At 39.3% G+C, this 16,386-nt stretch overlaps 1 protein-coding gene across 6 annotated transcripts in view; it reads left to right on the top strand.

Moving 5' to 3' along the window:
• Window positions 1-15,756, top strand: part of ASH1L (ASH1 like histone lysine methyltransferase) — a 249,830-nt gene extending 234,074 nt beyond the window's left edge. For all 6 annotated transcript variants that reach the window (XM_056816275.1, XM_056816276.1, XM_001366956.5 and 3 more), the window contains 11 exons: window positions 1,081-1,135; window positions 1,223-1,355; window positions 2,634-2,882; window positions 4,140-4,226; window positions 5,543-5,633; window positions 8,151-8,289; window positions 8,425-8,597; window positions 9,215-9,381; window positions 10,647-10,687; window positions 12,051-12,352; window positions 12,970-15,756. In XM_056816275.1, the coding sequence (XP_056672253.1) occupies window positions 1,081-1,135; window positions 1,223-1,355; window positions 2,634-2,882; window positions 4,140-4,226; window positions 5,543-5,633; window positions 8,151-8,289; window positions 8,425-8,597; window positions 9,215-9,381; window positions 10,647-10,687; window positions 12,051-12,352; window positions 12,970-13,061 (1,529 nt within the window). In that variant the 3' untranslated portion in view covers window positions 13,062-15,756. The remainder of the gene's footprint in view (window positions 1-1,080; window positions 1,136-1,222; window positions 1,356-2,633; window positions 2,883-4,139; window positions 4,227-5,542; window positions 5,634-8,150; window positions 8,290-8,424; window positions 8,598-9,214; window positions 9,382-10,646; window positions 10,688-12,050; window positions 12,353-12,969) is intronic.
• The last annotated feature ends 630 nt before the right edge of the window (window positions 15,757-16,386 follow it).

Here is a 16,386-nt window from a genome sequence, read left to right on the forward strand (position 1 = left end):
AACAGAGCCAACTCTACCAGCATAGAAGTAATGGTCCTCAAAGCCCAGCTACGATGGTCTGGACATGTCATCCACATGGACCCACAGCGAATACCAAGACAGGTATTATATGGTGAACTGTCAGCTGGACTCAGGAAGCTAGGTCGACCAAAGAAAGGATAACAAGGATCAGCTAAAGTCAAACTTGACTTTACACCAAAGCAACTAGAACTTGCTCTCTCTGTCAGAAGCAGCTGGCATATATCTACATCAATCATGCTGCCACCACCTTTGAAGACAACGTCAACGTCTTGCCGCTGCGCGTGAATGCTGACACCAGGTCGTAACCTCACCTCCTGTAACAACTGGCGTCCCATGCCCCATGTGCCACAAATTTTGTGCCTCAGTCTTTGGACTTCAAAGTCATATGAGGGTACACCATAGATGAAAACGCACAAAGACAATCATCATTCTCAGTTACCGAGAGACTACTACTACTACTAATATAGAGATATTTTTTACATGGAAACACATTTCAGAAATTATTCACTATTCAAGATTTTTCATTATGGAAGACTTGATTTTCTCTATCAACAAAACTACAGCAAGCTCTAAATCAGGACTTGGAAATAGTCTTTGTAATAATTAATATTTCTTATGATACTTGTTGAGGGATTTGACCAGTATACCTAACCCATTTCAGAAAGTGATCTCACCACACTCCAGAAATCTTATGAAAGGAACTCCAGATTCTTTGTAATCTGCCTCTCACTATTTAATGAGTTCTTCTAAAGGCAAGCTAAAATTCCTTATGCTGAAATTGAATCTGATTTGCTTGTCTTAGTCTTCATTCAAACAGATAACATCAGCATACCTCCATGTCTGCAATATTTATTCATGTTCCTAGATGAACTTGCAGATGCTTTCTGACCTTTGGTCTCAACAGTTGGCATTCTTGAAGTCTTTTTAGAATTTTGTGTGTGTATAGAATCTAAAAGGAACTTGGATCTTCTCTGCCCTTTAGTTTCTGAGAAACTTATTCAAAAGATAATTTTACTGTTTCCATAAAGTCCTTCTAATAAATGTTGCCTTCCTTTGCAGATTCCTCCCGACAGGCATTGGCAGCTCCACTGTTGAACCTTCCCCCAAAGAAAAAGTACGTTCACACTTTATCTGGGGGTTAACCAGGGTATATGGGGACAGATAAGTGTCCCAAACTGACAACCCTGGTTTTGTGTTCCAGGAATGCTGATTATTATGAGAAGATATCTGACCCCTTAGATCTCATCACCATTGAGAAGCAGATCCTGACAGGTTATTACAAGACTGTGGAGGCGTTTGATGCTGACATGCTCAAGGTCTTCCGGAATGCTGAGGTGAAACTGGGTATAGCCCCTGAGATCTCTAAGTCTCAACTCACAGAAAAGGAATTTGTAGTGAAAGTAACTGTTATAAGCCAAGAACTCCGGCCCCTTCTCCCTTTAGCTTTCCCTGCTGATTAGCAGTGTAGACTAGAAGGAAATAGATGCTCTAGCTCAGTAGTATTTGAGCATTTGTATAGTGCATAATAATTGCGAGGGAACTGTTTTATAAGCCCAATAAAAGCCTATTGTAATGCAAACCATTATTTCAAAGATATGTGTGAATCACAGGTTAGGTCATATCCCCAAAAGAAGCATCATTGATAAAATAAAAAGCCTGATATACCATGGTTAGTCTTATACACTGCTGCCAAAACTTTTAAAGGCATTCTAGAATACTTGGTCATGTATTAAAAACTAGGTATGTAGTTCCAATACAGCAATATGTTATAGGGATAATGACTGAGATGGGAAATATGTAGAAATTTGTAATAAGAGAATAATTACGGAAGTACTTTGAGGCCAAAAAAAGAGTTAAAGATTATTCTCTAAGATGGTAGTGTTAGTGGGACTTTTGGAGAAGGCAGAGATAGTCTAGAGCTGTAATCTAAAGGAATCAAGGAATTGTTGATTATATGGCACACAAAAGAAGAGAGATTTTTCTGTGTGGGGAAAACATCATTCTGTACATAGGACATCTTGGTCAAGGATTTGAAGCCCAAAAAGGGTTAATGGAAGCAAGATTCATTTAGCTTCAATGAAAGGTGTAGATATAGGCATATAGTAGAAGTAAGAAATAAGAATTGACAACTTTAAAGGGTATATAATGAAGGTTCTGAAAACAAGATTATATAGTAGAACCCCATTATAACAGTTCATTATTGAATGAATTTGGGTCTTCCATGAGTCAAATCTTACTGAAATATAAGCAATGCATGTATTAAAAACCTCATAAATAGTTATAATCTTGTCCATCAGTGTCAACAATATGAAATATATCACTTTCTTTTTAATCAATAGACATCAGGACCACTGTCATATAGAGAATAGTTAAGATTTACATGATAATCAAAGTGAGTAAGGTAAATGCTTTGTAGATTACAGCTGCATTTAAATTCATTTCTGTTCAATTTAGGTGAATATTATGAAATACCTACTAGTGTTCCAAGCACTGTTCCAAAGATGTCATGACTAAAATGGGAAGATGAGGCATCTCATCCTTTTGCTTCAGGCATACATGGAAAACCAAAACTTAAGGAGACTGAGCTTGGTTTCTCTTTTTCTCTCTCTTAGAAGTACTATGGGCGCAAGTCCCCAATTGGGAGAGACGTTTGTCGTCTACGCAAAGCATACTACAATGCACGACATGAGGCATCAGCTCAAATTGATGAGATTGTGGGGGAAACAGCAAGTGAGGCAGACAGCAGTGAGACTTCAGTCTGTGAGAAGGAAAATGGGCACGAGAAGGATGATGATGTTATCCGCTGTATCTGTGGCCTCTACAAGGATGAAGGCCTTATGATCCAGTGTGACAAGTGCATGGTAAGAAGATTCAGGACAGAGAATTTTCCGATCTGTAAGATGTATTTTCAAGCAGCAAACCCATGTTTGTTTATTTGGCTTAGATGCACTACAGATCAGTCTATGGTCTTCCTGTGAATTAAAGTAATATAAAGGTTTCTAGCATCCATCACTATTCATCTTCCTCCTTTAGCATTCAATTCAACAAATATTCACTAAAGATTACTATACATGTCTCTATATGCTTCATTTCTGAATTCCTTTGTAAAGGGAAGCTAGATTAGTGAGTTTGTATGAAAAGGAAATTAGAAGAATAATCAGGAAACCTGAGGAATAGTACTAACATTTCAACCTGAGAAATATATAAGAGCAAATAGCACAATTTATATAGATACGATATATAGCTATGTGAGACATGTATTCGTGGTATACAAATATATAGCTATGATTGTGGCTACCTATTTCACATCCTTGGGAAAATTATAGTGGAAACCACTACTCTACAAAACAATAGTAGTTTGGTACAATAGTCATTTGTCTCCTTCCTTTATTTCCTTCACTTTATTTACACAAATTTTGTCAATGGTAGCATGATTTGATGGAGAAATATTAGTAATATAAATAATAGTCAGGAAAGACCTGAATTCAGATCCTGGTTCCTGGTCTGTGTGTTCTTGGACAAGTCAGTCAGTCTTTTGACTTCAGTTTCCTCTTCTTCCTTTTTTTTTTAAACCTTTATCTTCCATCTTAGAGTCAATATTCATTCTCAGTCAAAAGAGCAGTAAGGGCTAGGCAATGGAGGTTAAAAGATTTACCCAGGTCACACAGCTAGGAAGTGGCTGAGACCAGATTTGAACCTAGGACTTCCCATCTCTAGGCCTGGCTCTTAATCCACTGAGCCACAGCTGCCCCTTCAGTTTCCTCTTCTGAAAAAAAATGGGAATAATAATAATAATAACACCAGGTATCATACAGGATTATTGAGTGAGGAACACCCTTTGTAAACTTCTAGAAATCTGACCTGTTCTTATACATTTGTACCAAATAGTTTTGCTTTTTTATTAAACATTTTCATTCTTCCCATTTCTGTGCTATTCTGCTTTAATTTCTCTGACTCATTCCCTTTGCACTTGAGTACATTTTCTTTGCTATCTTAATAAATGTTCTTGCTACTGCAAAGCAGGAGGAAGGAGTCCTGAGGTTCTAGACCTTATTGGCTCAATTCCCAGGTCAATAAGTCTGAGGCCCTTCTTTACTAATTTCAGCTTTTCTCTGCAGGTGTGGCAGCACTGTGATTGCATGGGAGTGAACTCAGATGTAGAGCACTACCTCTGTGAACAATGTGATCCAAGGCCTGTGGACAGGGTAAGCAGTCTTCTATCAGTATTGTGACCCAGAAAGTAAGAGATGTGACATATAGGACCTTGTCTCTTCTTCACCCCTACTTATGCTCTTAAGTTTCTGGGCTTCATTTTGTGCAGTGAATATGATAATCCCATTTCTCCATTGCTTAGAGAGACGAAATGCTTAGAGGTCTTTGAAAGAAAGGTGATAGTTACAAATTACTGTCTATGAAAAGAGAAGAGAGTAATACTTTGAATAGTCTAAGGCAGTAAATAATCTATAATCATTGTATTTTGTTTATAATTTTATTAAATGATTTTGCAGCAAGTTTTCCTTTGCCATTATATTTTGCTTAAATTTATTTAAATAACTGTATCCCCTGAAAGAGTAAGAAAGAGTTCTATAAGTATACTGGATAGCAAAGATAATCTGCTTTTGATGTGCCAAAGTTAATCTTAGTTTGAAATTAATATAATACATTATCATGTAACCCATTACAGATCACAGCTTCATTAACTGGTTAGCTCCCACAGGTAACTGTCTGAACTTATCACTCAGTTAACATTGCCTATTCTATAATGAAATTCCTTAGGATACAAGAGTAATAGGACTTTAAAACTTCAAGTTTCAGCTTTATGCCTGAGTATGCTGGAAATGAAGTGGGAGCTATTTTTCAGCATGAATGTTTTTCAGCATTATTTCAGTCTCTAACCACATTCTGTCAAAACAGGATCTTTTCCCATTTCTGTTGGTCCATGAAAGAAGGTTCTAGTGCCTCGGATAAAAACTAAATGCCCAGGGTTCTGGGATTTTTATAACAGGAGTTGGATTTTGAGTTATTCTCCTGCCTCCAAAAAAGATAGCTTTTCTACAATCCACATATATTAGAGGGTTTCCTGTTCTAAAATACCTCTTGAAAGGAGATGGCCATCCTTTCCTTCATTTAATTCCATACCTGACATTTCAAAAAGTTCATTTACTTTGTAGCTTAAGTACCTCCAATACCTACCTCCTTTCTTCTTGTTTTCTAATCCAACAAAGACTGAGCAAGTGACTACCACTTCTTTAATATGTTGCTTTGAGACATAGACTCTCAGATCCATCTTCAACTTTCTTCCAAGTTTAAATAGACACTTTCATCTTTTCCTCAAAAGTTAACTTTTTAGAAATGAATTTGAAAATTCTTTTTCTCAACTCCTGGTGGATCAATATAACTGGGCTTAAAGTTTGGTAGGCAGAGAATACAAATCTTAGTTTCTTACCCTTCTTTAGTGAAACTAAGTAGGTAGGGAGTACAAAATCCTAGCCTTTATATTTTGGATTCCTCCTCTCACTAGGAGGTGCCCATGATCCCTCGGCCCCATTATGCCCAGCCTGGCTGTGTCTACTTCATCTGTCTACTCCGGGATGACCTGCTGCTACGTCAAGGTACACATATGGGACCCGGCCTGTTCGTTCCAACTGCTCTTCTCAAATGTTGAGAAACTTCTAATATTTGTGGAGTTTTCTATTCATTTACTCTTACCTAATAGTGATATATAACTTTTTTCATCTAATCCACATGTTTCAATCTGACCCCCACCGGTGGGGAAAAAAACAAAACAATTCCTTTCCTTTTAAAAATGAAATTAAGGCCATAAATCTGTGAGGCAAATTAAAGTTGGTCCAGGAAATGGAGATAGCTTAATACCATTCCCATGACATGTCATTAATTTTCACTACAAAAATACTATTTAGACCTCTGAAGCTCTGAGCTCTAGCATTCTCAGAACTCTTTTTAGGACTTATACCCCACCACCACCACCCCAGTTTAGAGTACATATATGATATAGTCTCAGATTATAAGTTCACGTGGTCAGTGTCCAGGCCATTTAACATTGATGCCTAACAAATACCAAGGAAAACAGTCAACCAATAAGTATTTATTAAGCATTCACTATGTAGCAGAAACTGTGCTTGAGATTGATGATACTAATATGTAGAATTATTTTGAGGCAACTAGATAGTTCAGTGGATGCAGTGTAGAACTTGGAATCAGGGAGACCTGACAGATTGATTCTGCCTTAGATACTTAAAGAGCTCTGTGACCAGGAATAAGGCATTCAACTTCTCTGAGGCTGTTTGCTTATTTGTAAAATAGATTGTAGCACCACCTCCTAGGGCTATTGTGAGAATCAAATGAAATTCTTAGGTAAAATTTTGATAGCAAGGTAGCATAATGGATAGTGAGCTAAATCTGGAGTCAGGAAGACTCCACTTCCTGAATTCAAATCAGGCCTCAGACATTTATGAGCTTCATGACCCTAGGCAAGTCATTGAACCTCTCTCTGCTTCAGTTTTCCCATGTGTAAAATAAGAATAATAGTAGCATCTACTTTCCTGGGTTGTTCTGAGGATAAAATGAGATAAATGTTTGTAAAGCACTTTGCAGATTTTAAAGCAGTATATTAGTACTAGCTAGCATTATCCTTACTCATTTTTTTTAAACCCTTACCTTCCATCTTGGAGTCAATACTGTGTATTTGCTCCAAGGCAGAAGAGTGGTAAGGGCTAGGCAATGGGGGTCAAGTGACTTGCCCAGGGTCACACAACTAGGAAGTGGCTGAGGCCAGATTTGAACCCAGGACCTCCTGTCTCTAGGCCTGGTTCTCAACCCACTGAGATATCCAGCTGCCCCCCATTATCCTTACTCATGATGAGATTATAATCTAAGAAATTTATAGCCTAATCATATGGCTATTTATGCCCCTTCTGAGCATCTATTGGTCTGACACAGTCAGAAATACTTCATTGTACTTTGACAACAAGTGAGGTCATTTTGATCCTCTTTGAGGACAAAGACAACCACCAACAATATAATGGGAGAGAAAGTGAGTACATATAAACACAGATACAGTATAAATATAAAGTGAGTGTGTCTGTGTGTGTGTGATTTCCTTAAGCACAAGAAGTACTTAAGGAACATTACTTTGGCAGTAGTGTTCTAAATGATTTATAGTGATAAGAGGCTTTAGGCAGGGAGAGTAGTTAAGAGACTATTGTAATATTCTAAGGGAGAGGTGAGAAAAACCTTGAACAAAAATGGTAGCTCTATGAGTGGAGAGAAGGAATTAGATATAAGAGATGTAAGTTAGAAATGGCAAAATTTGTCAGCCAATTAAATTTGTTCAAAGAAGGAGAGCAAGAAATCAGGATAATGCTAAGATTGCAAATCTGAGATACCTGAGGCATAATAATATATATATCTTTACCAGAAATAAGACAGTTTGGAAAAGAAGGATAATGAGTTTGGTTTTATATAGTGAGTTTAAGATGTCTTCAGTTTGAAATATCTGGTAGACAGTTGGTGAGACAGGAGAGAAGTTCAGAGGAGAGAGTTACAGCTAGATATACAGATATAGGAGTGAGCTGCATGGAGATAATGGTTAATCCCTTGGGATCTGTTGAAGCTACCAAGAAAGATCATAGAGATGGAGAAGAAAAGAGGGGCTAGCCCAGAACTTTGGAGAATTCTTCCACAACTACTTAACATGATGTGGATTATGAGCCAACAAAGGAGTCTGAGGAGGAATATTCAAAGTTACAAGACAAATGAAACAAGAATGGTGTCGATGAAAACCCAGAGAGGAAATAATATTCAAAAAGACAAGATGGTCAACATTATCATCAACTGAAGTTCAAAATAGATTGTGACTAAGAAACGGCAATTTGATTTTGCAATTTAGATTCCATTGGTATTTTAAGAGAGAGCAGTTTCACTTATGATTAAGTTGAAAGTCAAATTGGAAAGGTTGAGGAGTAAGAAGAAAGGAAATGGAGGTGGTGAATATAATTTTTCAAGGAGTTAGGCTGAGAAAGGAAGGAGAGGTACAGAAGCCTGGAAGTGTCTAGTGAAACTTTTTATATATCATATGAAGTCACTTTCACTCTTCTTTTACTTCTCAGGTGACTGTGTGTACCTGATGCGAGATAGTAGGCGAACCCCTGATGGCCACCCAGTCCGTCAGTCTTATCGATTATTATCCCACATCAACCGAGAGAAACTTGACATCTTCCGCATTGAGAAGCTTTGGAAGAATGAAAAGTATGTTCATAGGTCCCATTCACAAACTGTTTTTGAATAATAACCAGATACAAAGCTGAATTTTTGCTCGTCTTTTGCTTCAAGCTATCAACCAGACTTCTCTTTCTCTTTTCCTCACATCACTCCCTATCCCAGAGAGGAGCGGTTTGCCTTTGGTCATCATTATTTTCGTCCTCATGAAACCCACCACTCCCCATCACGTCGATTTTATCACAATGAGCTCTTCCGAGTGCCACTATATGAAATCATTCCTCTGGAGGCTGTGGTGGGAACCTGCTGTGTACTGGACTTGTATACATACTGTAAAGGTAAGTATTTGAGGTTAAACTAAGAATATCCTGGTCCATTCCTTCCTTAACTCATATTCTCTCCAGTTGCCTATTCCATTAATGCAGTAATTCTCTAAAGACATCTTGAAAGTATAATGAGTTCTCTGCTATTTTCTCTTCTACCTTACTCTAAGTAGTACTTCTTAAATATAATACCACCAAACAAAGCTATGAAACCCCAATAACTCAGAACTTCATAAGATTAGTACAAAGGGACAGAGAACAAAGACATCTCAAGAAACAGAGAACATTGCCCAATTCGTACAACCCCCCAAAGACTCTGAGGCACTGACATTTTGTTATTTATTTTATGAAAATAAATCCGCTTTCCAGATTTTGCCCTATGTTATTTCTATAATTCTTGTCTTGGAATCTTTTTTCTTCACACTTTTGCTCTCTTCTGCCCTTTCTGATGTCTTTGTTTCCCCCTATTCCCTATTGTGTCATCTGACCCTGGGTACTACTGACCACCAATGGCCACCTACTTAAGGGATTCACGGTGCTACCTGTCATCCAAGTGGTGTTTGGGTTCCCTGAACAATACAAATAAGGGAGGATGATGGAGATTGGATTTCTGACAGTGTCTGGGATTTCAGGGAGGCCCAAAGGAGTGAAGGAACAGGACGTATACATCTGTGACTACCGACTTGATAAATCCGCCCACCTGTTCTACAAGATTCACCGGAACCGCTACCCAGTCTGCACCAAACCCTATGCCTTCGATCACTTCCCTAAGAAGCTCACTCCCAAGAGAGATTTCTCAGTAAGCCTACCTCCTTCCCATTCTACAGAATGTCAGGATATAATAGATTACCCATGGTATAACAGATCGCAACCTTTGAAAAGTCATCTCATTTATCCCTTGATTTTAGACCAGGACTAGAGTTCATTATCTCAAGCAAAGGCTATACTACCAAATTAATTTCTAACAAGATTTTCCCAAAAACCTCATCATATATATTAAAAATTATTACTAAATTTATATTTATTTCATATGCCTATGTGGGCAATGTAGTCCATTCATAATCATAAAATTAAGTTGTCGCTATTTCTGAAATTTTGCTCTACCTACCCTTTTCTGTTGCCTTAGAATCCTCTTCACCAGTGATAAAGAACAGGAAGGGAAATGATCTGATTCTTTCACTTAAGACCAGTTAGGAGTGGGGAAGATAGACTGTCTAATAACCAGAAGAGATCAGTGAAGTAGAGAATAAATTATCCCTAATTTCAGGAGGATACTGAGGCCCATCAGATCCTGAAAGTTCCTATTTTCCAGTCTTGTATTCAGAGCTTTGGACCACACTGACTCTCTCTTCGTGTCTCAAACTCTAGAAATAGGGACTTGACCTATGATTTCATTATGGCAACTCTTGGATAAAAAAAACTCCCTCTTCCATTGCAGGGTGGCATCTTCTCTATAATCCAAGTCTTAGCTGCCTAGAATACTGAGAGGTGGTGACTTGCCTCAAGTAACCCAAGCACTAGGCATTAGAGGTAGAACCAGAATCCAGTTAGGCCCAGCAAACTACTGCTACCTGATTTTGTAGTGATAAAACTATTCTTAAGTCATGGGCAGTACAAAAACAGTCTATGGAGGATCAGGCCATAGTTTGCCTACCTCTACATAATCCATTAGAAAAGGAAGAAATCAGGGGCAGCTGGGTGACTCTGGATTGAAAGCCAAACCTAGAGACGGGAGGTCCTAGGTTCAAATCTGGCCTCAGACACTTCCTAGCTGTGTGACCCTGGGCAAGTAACTTAACCCCCCATTGCCTAGCCTTTACCATTCTTCTGCTTTGGAACCAATACATAGTATTGACTCCAAGACGGAAATTAAGGGCAAGAGAGAGAGAGAGGATGAGAGAGACGAGGCAGGGAATCCAGGCCTTTGATCTCTTTCTCTCTTCCCTACATCCCTATCTCCCCTTACCTTGAATTAGGATCCGGTCTTTTCAGTCAATTCCACCAGTTTCTACATGTCCTGCCAATTTCTACATGCTTCTCACCTCTTTCTTCTCTTTGCTGCAGCCTCATTATGTCCCAGACAACTACAAGAGGAATGGAGGAAGGTAAGTCACTCAGAGAAGAGAAGGATACAAAGAAATTAAATAAGAACTTAAAATTGGAATATCAGAATTACCTCATGAGGGATTGGGATTCTTTGTGAATGTAACCCCAGCCAGTGCTAGCAAAGAGGAATAGGATTTAAAATAAAGGAAGTTTCATAGTCAAGGTCTTTTGAGGATGGAAGAATAGACTAGGTTAGGAATCTAAACAAACCTAGGATATTCTCCATATATTTCCATAAACCTTCCCCACTGCCCTTAGTGTACCAGGACAGTTGCTTCTCATATCAAAAAAAAAAAAAAAAGCAGGGCCCTGAAGGTTAAAACTTTTAGGTAAGGGGACAGCTGGGTAGCTCAGTGGATTGAGAGCCAGCCCTAGAGATGGGAGGTCCTAGGTTCAAATCTGGCCTCAGACACTTACCAGCTGTGTGACCCTGGGCAAGTCACTTGACCCCCATTGCCTAGCCCTTACCACTCTTCTGCCTTGGAGCCAATACACAGTATTGACTCCAAGACAGAAGGTAAGGGTTTAAAAAAAAACCAAACTTTTAGGTACACATGGGTAATTATTATTGCCCACATCATGTTGAGAATATCACGCTCTTGTATTTCCTCCTATGTACTTCCTCATTCTTAGTTGTATTACTATTTGTGTACATACCTCATCCCCTGTATCAGATTCCACACTCTTTAAGGACAGGAACTGTTTCATACTTCACCCTTTATCTAACTTGTACCTACCAGAGTGCTTTGCATATAGATATATAATATTTGCTTTTTGTTATATTGTCCAGAGGGAAGGGGATGGAACTAGAAATTGAGTAGACTGCCTAGATTAGGCAAGCTATGTAATCTTTCTGTGTCTTAGTTTTTCTTAATGTCCAGTGAGTATAGTAGTAGTTATCTACCTTACAGGGTTGATCAGGATTAATAGATATGATAAGTGTGAATTGCTTTGGAAAAGTTAAATGCACAATGAAAATCATCTTCATTGTTAAGTTGTTGATATGGCAAAAATTATGTTAAATCGACTCAGAATAGCGGAATAAATGGTCCCCACCACTGTTACAGGCTTTCGTTATATTCTTTAATGTCTCTAATCTCCCTATGTCCCTGACTAATGAATTTTTCCCATTTTACAAATAGGAAACTAAGGTCCAGAGAATATCATTAAATTGCCTGACATGTCAGGAGCCAAATTAGAACTAGTTGAGGTAAAGAAGGGAGAATCAGGTATCCTGATCCTAAGTCCAGTGGAATCTGAGGGGGCCAGGCTTCTGTGCACTATCTTTGTTTTTTTATTCCCTCTTCATGCTTCTCCATTGCATTGCTGAACCTAGCCTGAACTTATGGATCCTCCTTGTAGGTCATCCTGGAAAACAGAACGTTCAAAACCCCCCATCAAGGACCTAGGCCAGGAGGATGATGCCCTCCCACTCATTGAAGAAGTACTAGCCAGTCAAGAGCAAGCAACTAGTGAGATGCCCACCCTGGAAGAACCTGATCGGGAGGTAGCATCTGGTGAAACACCGGAAGGTGAAAAGAAAGTAGATGAAGGTGGACAGGAGCCTCAGAGGTCCTGCACACCTGAAGAAAGGCGACACAACCAGCGGGAACGACTCAACCAAATTCTGCTCAACCTCCTTGAAAAGATACCTGGGAAAAATGGTAAGAATGATTAGAATGAGCCTCTGTGGCTTAAAGGAGACATGTAAAAAAATTAGAGGCCATAAAAGAACAGAATAGTTAATTAAATAGAATCAGGATTGAGTCCTCCAGGGGAAAAAAATGCTATTTAAGAATGGCCAGTGTGGGATGGTCACGAAAAAAAAGCTTCTTTGTATATAATGAGAAAGTAAGAAAAGACCATCAGCAGAATGTTACAATGAAGTGAACAATGACATAGTGAAGACTTTTTGCTCCTAGGAAAGAACATATCCTTTAGGAATTGTAGGTATTTGGTATAAAAAGACAATAAATTAAGGGTATTGTCTTATGCTAAAAATCAGGAAGTACTTAAAAAAATACACCATGCCATCTTTACTTTCCCCCTTCTATTCATGGGAGGGTGGCCATAGCCTTGAGTTTCCTATATGTTAAAACTAGCTGCTTTCTATATGGCCATATCTTCCTCCCCCAAGACCTTCTAATAGGGGAAAGGCCAGTCCACCTTGCCTGGTTAAGTGGGCCATTTTACTAATATTTGGAGGAGGCCAAGAAGACTGGAGGAGGGCAGCTTTTTTGTGTTGTCAGAGTCTGACTGAGCTCTGTGGCTCTCTCTGTAGCCATTGATGTGACATACCTGCTGGAGGAAGGATCAGGAAGAAAGCTACGGAGGCGTACTTTGCTTATCCCGGAGAGCAGCTTCCGGAAATGATCATCGGGGCCACACTTCAAATTGCTGGGATCCATTGAGGGCCAGTCAACCCAGCCTCCTGACCCAACTTCCATTTGAGTGTAAACAGGGATAAGAAGAGGATCCTTCAGGCAGGGGATTAGGACCATGAAGCTGACATTAGGTACTGAATGGAGAAGGTGAACGGGAGAGCTGTCCTAGACAGTCTAGGGTAATTTATTTTCCTCTCCACATCCCCAACCAGAGGAAAACTAATGGAGGGTTAGAATAGAAGGGTTGCACAATTGAGCCGATGGGCACTTTTGTATCCCCTTCCCTTAGACTTGGGTTTTCTTGCACCCTTCTCTGACCTTATGGGCACTGCCAAGGGGCTCCCCCCACCCCCAGCTTTGACTCAAAGTCCATGGTCCCACCCCAGCCATCCTTATGCTCCTAGAGCTCCCATTGGGACCCAGAAAAGATACAGAGGCCAGGGTCTCCTCCCTTCCCCCCTCCCCCGAAAAACAAATGTTTCTCTCTCGTTCTTAACCCAGCTAGTTCAAAGTAAAATATAAGTTGGCAGTCTAAAGCACTTGTACCTATCACCCCCTTCCCTACTCCTTCCTCTGACTTGTACCTCCCCATGGGTCTTGGCATAAGGAGAACCCCCAGGGGATCAGGGAGGAGGTGGGCACAATCAAGTGTTGTAATTAGAATGATTTTGCCCTTTTTTCCTTACAGACCAGATTTTTTTTTTCCTAAAGGGAAGGCCAGACCCCGCCAGCACACGTATTGTTAGTTTTTGATACGCTGTGGTTCTTGTGTGTCTGCTGTGCTGTGCGAATGGATATCCGTTTAAAAAAAAAAACTTTAAAAAACACAAATGAAAAAACGCTAATCCTCCCCCCATGTCACTACATGAAATGTCAAGCAGTATTCACCTACCAGAGTATTTGTTGTGAGCTGTAGATTATCAACTGAAAACACTACTCTTGTGTTCTTAACTGTACAGTCAAATTATCCATCTCTTAAAGAGACAGTGTGTGTTTCTCTGCTCTTAGTCACATCTCTACTTCCCTTTACCATCCTGAATGTCTAAGATGAAGTTGGTTTAGGGGCTCCCCTACCTAAGCACCTCTCTTTTTTCCCATTTTACTTCTGGCCAGGGGTTACTAGAATACACTGTCTCTTTAAAAAAAATTTTTTTTAAGCTTTGCTTTGTTGTCCTCTCAGACGTACATATGCATATACGTTTTAGATGTTCTTATAAGAAAAAAGACCGTTTTTAAATGTGCCAAGTTGTATATATATATATCTGCTGCGTGATTGGTAAGCAATACAATAGTTAACTTGTCCCTATTCCTTTTTTTAAATATTGGACCAATGCAGTCCTAATTGTACATTTCCCCTTATAATGACAAATCTCTCTCTCTCTCTCTCTCTCTCTCTCTCTCTCTCTCTCTCTCTCTCTCTCTCTCTCTCTCTCTCTCTCTCTCTCTCTCTCTCTCTCTCTCTCCCTTCCTCCCTCCCTCCCTCCCTCTCTTCCCCCCCTCCATCTCTTCCCCCTTCTCTCTCCCTCCCTCCCTCTCTCCCTCCCTCCCCCCTCTTTCTCTTTCTCTCTCTCCCTCCTTCTCTCTCTCTCTCTCTCTCTCTCTCTCTCTCTCCCTCCCTCCCTCCCTCCCTCCCTCCCTCTCTCTCTCTCTCTCTCTCTCTCTCTCTCTCTCTCTCTCTCTCTCTCTCTCTCTCTCTCTCTCTCTCCTCTCTCTCTCTCTCTCTCTCTCTGATTCCTTTAGGTAGAACATTGACTTTCCCCTCTTCCATTGAATCCTTTTTTTTTCCTTTTTTCTCCTTTCCGTGTCAATCTTGAAAAAAAAAATAAAACAAAAGAGACAGGGGATACAAAATCCCCCTCAAGCAGAGAAAAAGCAGAATAAATATTTTATTAAAAAAAAAGAGAAATAAGAAAATAGTTTGGAGTATTTTCTTACTGTAGAGAAGCACTGTACATTACTAAGAGACCTGGGTATAAAATACTCACGTGTGGAGTTGGAAAAATCGCATGTCCAAGCCCATTTGGGTGGTTTCTTTGGGTTTTCGTTGTTGGTGGGGAGGGAGTTGGGGAGGGATGATAGGGGAATTTGGGGGGAGGGGTCTCCTTTTAGTCAAAAGCAGGAAAGTGACAGGAAAGAGAAGATAAAATTCATTGTCTCCTTTAATGGTGTTAAACACTTAAAAAACACAAAAGAAAAAAACTTTGTAAAATGCAAAACAGAAGCAAAAGACACTACGCTCTGTCATTTTATCTTTCTTTTGTTGAAAGACTAAAAACCGAAACGTTTTTTAGACAATCAAATGTTAGGTAAGTGCAAAAACTTGTTTTTTCTTACTGGTGTAGAAATTAATGCCTTTTTTTATTTTTCGGTTATTTTATAATAACGGAAATAAAAAGAACCCCCAACTGTTGGGTGGGTTTTGGTGTTTGAAACACGGGGCGAAGCACTACATTACTGCAAATAGATACGGATTTAGTCTGCATGTTTGTAGGCTGTGTGATTGCTGAAAATATAAATGCTGCTAATATATTTCCTTTTTACAAAAGCATATCTAAATAGATGATTGTTTTGATGTTAATCTTTGTAAATTATGTATTACCAATTTTAACATTGGATGTAATTGCATAAAAGGCTTGCATCTCAATCCTTGAAAGTCTAGTATTAAATGGAAAAACTTTTCCTAACTGCGGAGTGGTGAGCTTTCCATTTTTTTTCCCTTTTTCTCTCTTTTTCCCTTCCATCTGCCGCCAAGGAAGGTGGGAAGGGATTTCTAACCAGGCTCAGAGCCTGTGTATTTCTTATTCTCCCAATTTGGGGGGAAAACTTCTGCTAGTGTAAAGATCCAGAGACATGAAAAGTCTAATGCTCTAGATCACCTTCACTTCTACCTCTGCTTAAAAGAAAAGGTATATATGAATGACAACTTATGGAATAGAGATGGGTCAGAACCCTAGAAAAGTCCTCTGAAGCCATAAAAAATTTTAACTTATTATAAAGTATAGAGAGCATTGTTGTAAGTGGGGATTGGAATTAGCCATAGAACTGGTGCTCAGGTAAATAAATGCTGATGCTTCTTTGGATTTTTGATCTCAGAGATGTGAATGCTTTCCTCCAAAGAACTTTACAAATGTGGCTACTGTTAATGTCTAGTCATAAGGATGCTAGACTCAAAAGGCTTAAATTCCACCACTTGTTCCTCATTGCTTGAATTTGGACATGTCATAGAGTCCAATTCTCAGACCACTAAGAGAACATAAGATCTTTTACTTGACCTGACTGTGATTCTCTCAGAGGTAGGTAGAGGAAGTGACAAC

Source organism: Monodelphis domestica, chromosome 2 (assembly GCF_027887165.1).
Source record: "Monodelphis domestica isolate mMonDom1 chromosome 2, mMonDom1.pri, whole genome shotgun sequence".
NCBI classification, from domain to species: Eukaryota; Metazoa; Chordata; class Mammalia; order Didelphimorphia; family Didelphidae; genus Monodelphis; species Monodelphis domestica.